General features: G+C 45.3%; 1 protein-coding gene across 2 annotated transcripts in view; it reads left to right on the plus strand.

Annotated features, from left to right (window-relative positions):
* Nucleotides 1–9586, plus strand: part of KCTD7 (potassium channel tetramerization domain containing 7) — a 15501-nt gene extending 5915 nt beyond the window's left edge. Inside the window, exons 3-5 of one of the 2 annotated variants that reach the window (XM_005872036.2) lie at nt 879–1057; nt 1745–2117; nt 9565–9586. In XM_005872036.2, the coding sequence (XP_005872098.1) occupies nt 879–1057; nt 1745–2117; nt 9565 (553 nt within the window). In that variant the 3' untranslated portion in view covers nt 9566–9586. Of the gene's footprint in view, nt 1–878; nt 1058–1744; nt 3100–9564 lie in introns of those variants that run through there. The other variant, XM_005872035.1, reaches the window with a different exon arrangement.
* The last annotated feature ends 616 nt before the right edge of the window (nt 9587–10202 follow it).

A 10202-nucleotide genomic window follows, 5' to 3' on the forward strand; every position in this document is an offset into this window, starting at 1 on the left:
GCCTACCACACTATTGTTTGTGTCCATAGGTTATGAATATTTGCATATAAGTTCTTTGGTTAATCTCTTTCCGCCTCCTCCTCCCCCCTTCTCTCTGAGATCCTGGAACCAGGATGTTAGGTTTAAGCATTTGACCTTCTCCATATAGCCACAGAATAATACTAATGGCAAGGATATGTAGAAGACGAACTTTTCTACATTGCTAGTGGGAATGTAAAATGCTACAGTCACTTTGTTAAACATGCACTATGACTGAACAATTCTACTTCCAACATCTACCCAAGAGAAATTGGTGCACGTGTTCACAGCACAGCTTATATGCAGGAATGTTCATCGTAGCTTTGCTCCTAAGAGCCCCAATTGGAAACTACTCAATGTCCATCAACAGAAGAATGGGTAAATGATTGTATGGGCAAAAGTAGGTTTACAGTTGTTCGTATGGAAAATAATATAAGAATAACAATACGAAAATAAATTGTGTTTTGTGTACTCACAACTGTAAGCCTACTTTTGCCCAACCATGTATGTTAAGAGACTAATAACCTTTCCATTATTCCTATATATACCTAATAATAATAATTGTAATTATAATAATGATACTGCTAGTAAGAACTATTAATACTTACTGAGGACTTACTCCGAGCCAGGTATTTTCTAAGCACTTTTTATATACTAACTCATTTAATCCTATAATATTATGGAGTAGTTTTCTTATTTTCCCCCATTTTACGGATGAGAAAATCAAGGCACAGAAAGGTTAAGTTCACATACCCAAGGTTACACAGCTGGCGGTCTGGTTCCAGATTCTGTGCCCTAACCACTATGTGGCACTGCCCAGTTCATCAGCTCCTCACCAACCCTCTTTCCTTCCTGCTCAGAGATGTGCTGAATTTCCTGCGCTCTGGGGACCTGCCGCCCCGGGAACGTGTGCGGGCTGTGTACAAAGAGGCCCAGTTCTATGCCATCGGGCCCCTCCTGGAGCAGCTGGAGAACATGCAGCCACTGAAGGGGGAGAAAGTGCGCCAGGCATTTCTGGGACTCATGCCCTATTACAAAGGTGAGGGGTCAGGTCCTGGGACAGCCAGGGTATATGGGGAAGGAGGGTTGCAAGGCATCTGGCGGTGCCTAGCTCGCCACCAGAACAAGGTTCACGTGTATTACTTGAGACACGAGAGAATCCAACTCTCTTTCTTGGTCCCACTGGGAAGATACAGGTTAGGGGCGCCCACCTTGCCTGTGACTGTCATCAAACCACATTTCAAAAGGATGGTCCTCATCCCATCCCCTTGATTTCCTTTTGCAGTGGAGAGCCATGATCCCTCTTTATTTTTTTTATTTTTTTATTTTTTTAAAAATATATTTTATTGATTTTTCACAGAGAGGAAGGGAGAGAGACAGAGAGCTAGAAACATCGATGAGAGAGAAACATTGATCAGCTGCCTCCCGCACATCTCCCACTGGGGATGTGCCCGCAACCCAGGCACATGCCCTTGACCGGAATCGAACCCGGGACCTTTCAGTCCGCAGGCCGACGCTCTATCCACTGAGCCAAACTGGTTTCGGCCCATGATCCTTCTTTAACTTTGTGTCCTGCATAGGCCCAAAGACTCTCTTCCCCAGGAATCTGTCTCTTCCTACTTGGATCCTGCTATCACTGGGGCTCTCTGTGCCCTCCCACTGCCTTGCCCCACTCCCTACCTGTTAAGCCCCGTCCCAGTGATGGTTGCTGTATTCATCCCCATAGACCATTTGGAGCGGATTGTGGAGATTGCCCGGCTACGCGCAGTCCAGCGGAAGGCCCGCTTTGCCAAGCTCAAGGTCTGTGTCTTCAAGGAGGAGATGCCCATCACCCCCTATGAGTGTCCACTTCTCAACTCTCTGCGCTTTGAACGGAGCGAGAGTGATGGGCAGCTATTTGAGCACCACTGTGAAGTGGATGTGTCTTTTGGGCCCTGGGAGGCTGTGGCTGATGTTTATGACCTGCTGCACTGCCTGGTCACAGACCTGAGAGCCCAGGGCCTTGTCGTGGACCACCAGTGCATTGGGGTGTGTGACAAACACCTCATCAACCACTACTACTGCAAGCGCCCCATCTATGAGTTCAAGATCACGTGGTGGTGAGTAGTCCTGGTAGGGAATAGAGCCCCTTCAGGGAGGGTGTCCATTCCCCTTAGTGGCTCTGGGAGTCAGATCCCTGGAAGGGCTCCTGACTGCCCCGGAACCTGCTGAGGTGAGGACTGAGCCCGGAGGCACAGCTCCAAGTGGACGGAGGTGCAGCTCTAGTCTCCCCTGCTATTCCTTGGGGTCGGGCTCAGGGCTTGTGGCCCACAGGATCCTTGGTACCTGAACTTACCTGGCCTCTCCTCCAGGCAGGGTAGTCTTTACCTGAGGCCAATGGGTCTGGCTAGCTTGGGCTTGGCCAGGAAGTCCAGAGAGGTTTTGTTACTTTCTTGACTTTGCAAGAGAGTTTCTGCCCTTTTTAGAGCCACATTACCAAAATAATATAGGCACAGTCACTTCCTCAGCCCTGTGCCGGCGTTCCTTCCTTGTGCTCAGTGTATAGGTGTGAACATGGAACATGCTGGGGGATTTTATCCAGACAGCCACTCCACAGTCTCTGGCTGAAAAAGGAGCACCTTCTCTCCCTCCTTCCCCAAGAAGAGTCCCCTACTTTGTTTGAAGATGTGAAAAGACTCTTTCCCCCCAAAATGTATTCTTCGCCACTTTTTGGAGATGTAACCATAGTTACCAAAACTATGCACCGGGTTGGCCTTAGAAAAGCACAATGTTTACAGCCCTGCTTTGGGCCTTGGCTTCTATCTTCCACCAACCTTCCTTGCTCGCAGGGTTATCTTCTCACAGGGCTGGATTATAAATTTGAGAGGCGCCTTTTGAAGATTCTCTAAGTCAAGCAGGCAAGGGGTCTGCATCTGTTATCTTTGAGATGTCACATCCTTTCTGGAGGCTCAGAATACCTCTTGGGCTGCCATTTCATCTGTCAGGATCCAGGTTGTGGTGAACCCTTGGATGGGAGCCCCCTCTTTTAAAAAAATATTTTTTATGTTTTAATTACAGTTGACATATTTTATTATATTAATTTCAGGTGTACAGCATAGTGGTTAGACATTTACCTACCTTACAAAGTACCCATCTGACATCAGTGATTACAACATTATTGACTGTATGCCCTATGCTGTACTTTACATCCCTTTGACTATTTTTCTTTTTTCCAATTACAGTTTACATTCAATATTATTTTGTATTAGTTTCAGGTGGAACCCTCTCTTTTTTAAACCTTGCTTTATCCCACTGACATTCTCCTTCTAGGAGAGTATCTGTTCTAGAGAAGAAACGGAAGGGCTGGGTGAGAGGCACTGCTATCCCAGGGGCTGTAGGAAGACACAGCAAACCTCCGTTATGTTTTACTCCCCACATTTCAGAGAGAAAAAAAGATCCACGAGGTTCTGCTCCCACTGCGCTTCCTTCTTGCTCTGTGTGCAGCCGGGGGCAGCTAGTCAGGGTATGGACATGCATCTCCTAAAGGAAGACTTTGCAGCACCAGTATTTGGAGTGTAGCATTTCTGTGCTGCAATAAGGGCTTCCCTCTGTACTCGTGATTGTACTTGACTGTTTTGGGGTGTTCTCGTAGGGAGATTTTGTTATATGGGAAAAGCTGGTGAGGACAGCCTCACTGATCTCAAGTCTTAAAGAGCAGATTGGTGATGTAGGGCAAGAGGGAGCTGAAAACATCTGCCTCCTTCTGAGGAAGAGAAGGCCAAGCCCTGGACCCTTGGCTGAATTCCTTCCTGAGGCAATGACCTCCTGGCCCTTGTGTGGGAACAGAGATCCAGGGCATGGCTTTACACTCTTATATCCTATTCTTATATGAGTGGAGCAGAGATACAGATGGAGATCTAAGAGGAAAGTGGTCAGTCTCGTTGGTTCCGAGATAATGTATTCTTTCTATTGTTCTCATCCACGATGGATCGTCACGTTTCTGGAGCTGATGTCCCTGCTTGGAGTTTAACTCAACAACATGCCACTTGCCTTTGGTTTAAGTTGCTCTGATTGGTGTTACTGCCTAATACACGTTGTGGTTCAACCACGTTGATTTTTTGACAGACACCGAGCATGAGTGGAGCAGAGATACAGATGGAGATCTAAGAGGGAAGTGGTGAGTCTCGTTGGTTCCGAGATATGTATTCTTTCTATTGTTCTCATCCACAATGGATCTTCACGTTTCTGGAGCCGATGTTCCTGCTTGCAGTTTGGCTCAACAACATGCCACTTGCCTTTGGTTTAAGTTGCTCTGATTGGTGTTACTGCCTAATACACGTTGTGGTTCAACCACGTTGATTTTTTGACAGACACCGAGGCAAGCTATTTAGGAGGAAGTCATTGTGAGTAGAGAGCAGATAATTAAGCCCATCGCTTTCAGTAACCCGGGCTTGACCCCTTCTCTTTCCCACCCCCGGCACAGCGCATCACAGTGCTTGGTCATTTAGAGTCTGTACATGTAAGACCCAAAGCAGCTGGTCTGCTCAAATGCAGGTTTGCTAAAAACGGGCCCTGGAAGACTTGCTTGGGGCTACAGGGACGCCGTCCCTGTGCCTCTCATTAGAGACACCCATTTCTCTTTCCCTCTGTGATGTCCTCAAGGTCGTGTGCTCTGTGCCATTGTGGGGAAACCGGGTTCTAGGCCAGTAGACCAGAAAGAGCCAGGACACTGGCATCCAGCTTAGAGCCCTTTTTAAATGGAGTGAACGGAATCAATGGCCCAGTTTGGCCATTCTCTGATAAGAGGCCAAGGCCAGCCTGAACAGTGCTTTTGGAATTGGTGGTTTGTGGTGATGGCCTCCAAGTAAAGGTTGTCTCTGAGAAAGTGACTTCTCCCAGTTGGATCCCTTTTTAACTCTAAATGGCCAGGCCCAGAGTGTAAGAAGGGTTGAATGCTTCTCTCTGATCGAAGGAAAGTATATTTTTATAGAATTCTTGTGCATAATGTCAGTAAATGCCTCTCACCCTGACAATGGACTAGATTCATCCTGCCATGGGACAGGCCCCGGTTAGGGATGTGTCAAAGTGCTGCCTCTGGAGCTTCCCTTTTGACTTTGGGCACCTTCTCTCCCAGGTGCCATGCTCACTGGTTGGGAAGGTGGAAGTTTTAGGAGACAGGACTGTATGGTATAATGGGGGCCATAATGAAATTCAATAAAAAACTTAATGGTAACAAAAAAGATGGAAACAAAACCACAGTGAACCACATTACGTCATCCCAGTGGAGGAATTCTTTGGGCAGTGCTCTGAATAGAAGAAATAGAGGAATCGTCACCATCCTTTTTCTACCTCTGGCTAGTTCACCAGGCTGTCCTGTGCTTAGCGTTTGGAAAGCAGTCAGTTGTGCTCTGAAAGCTTCTATTCTTTCTTCCCAGAGCTTAGGATATTCTGGGAACTGTCTGAGCCTCAGGCTAATCAGGTGGTACAATCTTGCTGTTCTGGGTTGCTCATTGGAGGAGTAGGAAATGGACTTTTGCAAACCACAAAGTGGGGTGAGCCTCAGTGTGTGACCTTGGTGTAAGCTGGAACCTGAAAGAGGCTCCAGATACACAATAACAACAGAACAAAAACTACGCACACCCAGCAGTTTGATCCAGGTTAGAATTTCAAACATCATCCTTCTGCACACCTCCTGTCTGTATTTGAGTCTGATATAAGTGATTAAGCTTTCTCGGGGACCATTTTGCTGGGGCTCTTTTGTGAAGGTGGTGCCTGCCTCATGATCCTTAAGAGGGAGGCTTTAATCCATCAGAAGCTGGAGTATTGGGAACTGGGGTGGGAGAAGCACTTTCTGGAATAAACTTATATGTATACATATGTTAACTGGGGGAAGGGTTGGGTGGCAGGGGGTTAGAGGAGGTGGGAACAAAGCCTGGGTGCAGTGATGAGTCTGGAGTGTGGGAGGTCACCTGGGCTCATTGTCTTCCTTCTGTATGGTGTTGGGTTTGTGTGCACAGTAAAGCACTTCCTGTGTTCTTTCATTACTTATTTGTGAGTGCTTTGGTACATGGAGCCTCAGTACCCTCACATGGCATTAAAGTCAACAATAAGAACCTGGGTGCTGTGCCTTTCTTTTTTAGAGACTTACTCTCATCCCTCCTTGGCCCCCCACTTTGCCAGCAAATATGTGTTGATTTCTCCTTAAAATGTGGTATGTTTTGGGTTGCCACGCTTAATAAAACAGGCTCTTCCCTGAGATTGGCAGATGAACGTCTGCCCTGACTTGAAGTTAAAGGGGGATGGGCCCACGAAGGTCCTTCTGCAGTTACTTTAGCCTTGTCTCAGTTCCAGGTAGGTGTGCACCTAGGCAGACAGCTCCGCCCTCTTCTGCTGAGAGATCTCCATGGGAAGAAGGTAGCACAATTGTACAGTCTCTTGTATGGCTCACAACTACATTAGTTAGGACAAGAAGTCCCTCCTGTCAGTTCACCACTTTTTTCCAAGGGGGAAATAAGTGAGTCTAAGTGTACATGAGCCTCAGTGGTTAAGACCCTTACTTGAGGAAAATGGGTATAAGTTGCCCTTCCTCCAAAAGCAGAGTTTTGATACCTTCCTGGCTAATGAGTGTCCTCATCAAGAAGTCCCTTGGAGTCACTTCATGGATTAGCCCAGAAAGGTGAGTTCTGAAGTGTTCTGTAGCTATGCTACCCTCCAACTGATTCCCTTAAAAATGGTGAAGGGATCAAGCAAAAAAGAAAAATACACTCAAAAATATGATGGTTACCAGAAGGAAAGGGGGGCAGAGGGAGGTAAAGGGGGGTAAATGGTAATGGAAAAGGGTAAGGGGGGTGGGGGTAAATGGTAATGGAAGGAGTGTTGACTTGGGGTGGTGAACACACAATGCAATATTCAGATGATGTGTTATAGAATTGTACACTTAAATCTTTATTAAATAAAAAAATCTCTGATTATTCTAACTTTTAAACAAAAACACTGTATCATCTGTGCCAAATGAATTCCTGACCTAATTACTGTGCAACACTCACATAGTAAGAATACACTAATAATATCTTACAAATTGGAAACTGAAGCTCACAGAAGTATAATTTCCCCAAGGGCGTGTAGCTAGTAAGTCGCAGAGCCAGGATGTAAACCCAGAGCCCTTTTCTGAAATCCTCGTGGGTGTTCAACAGCAGAGCCTTCCCTTCCACTTGGCAGCTCAGTGTCCCACCTCTGAGGCTCAGGGCTTCACCCTGCCTAACCTATAAAGATTTGAAAAGCAAATAGTCTAGAAGGAATATTAGAAAGACTTACTTAGACCTGTGGGTCTCAAGTAGCCCTGAGCATTAAGGAGATAATGGGGTCCCCAATGTTTACTAGGTGGTGAAGGCCCCTACTCATGGGACAATGAGTGGACGATGACTTAGCAGATGAGTAATGATTCCTGGCTGGACACAGTGTAGTGGGATAATCCGGGACAGTCCCAGTTAATCAGACCCGTGCAGCCTACACATCTAACCACACAGATGTGCCATGCAGCTTGACCATGTGGGGAGGTACACCCAGGGTCATGGGCCTCCTTCAGGGGACCCCTGGTGTCAAGAGAATAATTGAATTGGAAACTCTAGCTCAGGGGACATTGTACGCTCATGGCCCTTGGACTCCAGTCTCTACTCTGCCTGTGTTTTCGTCGTTTTGAAGATGATGACCTTTTAGCTGGCTTTATGTACTTTTGATTTGTTTAACCAATAGCCTATTTCTTTAGCTTTTATTTACTTACTTTTAACTTTCTGTCCTTTGATTCCTTATCATTTTGTTTTTTCTGTCATGTACTTTAGCTTTCTCTATTTTTTAAACATGATTTGAAACTTTTTTTTAAAGGTCAGAGCTTATGCTTTAAATTTTTTTTTTTCAGTTACACTTGCCATTCAATATTATATTATTTTCAGGTATACAACATAGTGATTAGACATTTATATAACTTATGAAGTAATCCTCCAGTAACTCTTATACCCACCTGACACCGTAAATGGTTATGGTATTGTTTGATTATATTCCCTAAGCTGTACTTTTTTGTAGCTGCCCATTGTACTTCTTAATCCCTTCTTTTCATCCATTCCCCCAAACTCCCTCCCATCTGGCTACCATCAGCTTGTTCTCCGTGTCTATGAGTTTGTTTCTGTTTCAATTGTTAATTTTGTGTGTTGGTTTGTTTTTTTTTTAGATTCCACATAAGTGAAATCATAGGGGTTTGTTTTTCTCTGATTTATTTCACTAAACTTTATTTCTAACATAACTTTTAAGTACATTCATGAATAGGACGCCAAAGAAGGTAGTTCTTGTTCTGAGCAAGAGTAATTATGTGCTTTTCCCCCCTTCTCTGGTAATTTCTACAATGATCTTATTAGCTGTGAACATTAGGTACTTCATTTTTTCCCTTTAGAGAAATATCTTCTAACATGTAAATACAAGGAAAAACTGATAGCGCTATTATCAGAGTTATAGATCTACTCGATAACCCAGATATCCAAACTTTTACCTCTCCCTCCAAAATGTCCCCTCGCTCCTACACTAAATAACAGTAAATACAGCCTTAGGAACAGGACAGTTCCCTTTTTGGACTGCTAAGGACTTCCTCCCTCATACAGTGGACATGATCAGGGATCCTGGGATTTCACCTCCTCCAACCACCTAACCACCAAGTGGAAAGAGGACTGTTGTGCACCAGAAAAAAATCCAACACAGCTGCCAGAAAGACTGAATGAAACCACCTTAAACCATACAAAAGCACTGCATACAAGGGGCCTATAATCAGATTCTGATGCATATTTTCCAGCCTTCTGTGATCTCAGCAGAAACCTGATTCACACTTTAACAAACCATGACCTTTAGAGGATGCTAATGTATTACAGACCCTGATGTTTTCCTATATCATGGGATCTTGGCAGATGGCCTGGCTCCAGTAGATCTTTGGAATAGACATTCCCATACTTCTCTCAGTTATGACTTAAATCAAGAAATAGAACCCTTGCCCTAGCCGGTTTGGCTCGGTGGATAGAGCATCAGCCTGCGGACTGAAAGGTCCCAGGTTCAATTTCGGTCAAGGCACATGCCTGGGTCTCGGGCTTGATCCCCAGTAGGTGACATGCAGGAGGCAGCTGATCAATGATTCTCATCATTTGATGTTTCTCTCTCTCCCTCTCCCTTCCTCTCTGAAATAAATAAAAAATACATATTTTTAAAAAATAGAACCCCAACGTACTACAAAACTTAGAGCTTGACCTCTGTTAGAAGTTTACAAGTTGGGTCAAATCTTATACCTTTATTATTTTTGTAGAGGGAGTGGGAGGGTTTAATGAATAGGCTTAAGTGTTTATCGACTATAAATGCCTTCAATAGTGTGTTTCTCAACATTACATCCTGATCACCAGCTGTACTTTGGCTTATTCTGTCTGCCCAGGTGCTCATCTGTGTGTGCACATGTTGTGGGTGCTTACTTTCCCTCCTCTTGCTATGTCAGTTTCACCTCCCTCTGCTCACAAGTGTCCTGTCTATGGCATTTTATAGATGGTTGGCCACTTCTGGCCATGCCTCATTGGCACCTGCTAGCCAGCTGTGGCGGTGATACTGTGCCCAGGGTTGCCCTCTTCTTCTCAGGCAGGTAAGTGTTTGCACTGAGGTCCCTAGCTCTCCATTTCAGCTTTCTCATCTGGCCTGCTAGGATCTGGAGAGCATTCTGAGCCCCCTCTCTAAGCTCTGTACCCACCTCCACCGCAGCAACAGAGGATGCCACAGGACCCCACTGAGCAGACAAGTTAGCTTCACCCTCCTCTATCCCAGAGGGAGGAATCAAAATGCTTTACCTGAAAACTGAGTTCACCAAGAGGTGCCTGACAAAAAGATGAACTTCCTTTGTGAGTTGACCACATCACTATTAGCTGAAATGAGGGTGGCATTATTCATTTGGCACTCTCATAAATCAAGGCAGGATGTATCTGCCCCGAGGCATATTCAGAGAATGTTCCACCCAATTGCTTAATATTATTCTTCAAAGTGCAGCTCTATTTGGAAACTTCCATTGGTCCAGAGACACAAAACATTGAGGAACGCCCTCTCTAGTCACCTGCAGGAATATCCCACCACTTCCATTAGCTGGGCCTTTAGCCCAGAGAATTCCACTGGGGTGGAGTTTACTACCTGATTTT

This window comes from Myotis brandtii, unplaced genomic scaffold, assembly GCF_000412655.1.
Source record: "Myotis brandtii unplaced genomic scaffold, ASM41265v1 scaffold363, whole genome shotgun sequence".
NCBI classification, from domain to species: Eukaryota; Metazoa; Chordata; class Mammalia; order Chiroptera; family Vespertilionidae; genus Myotis; species Myotis brandtii.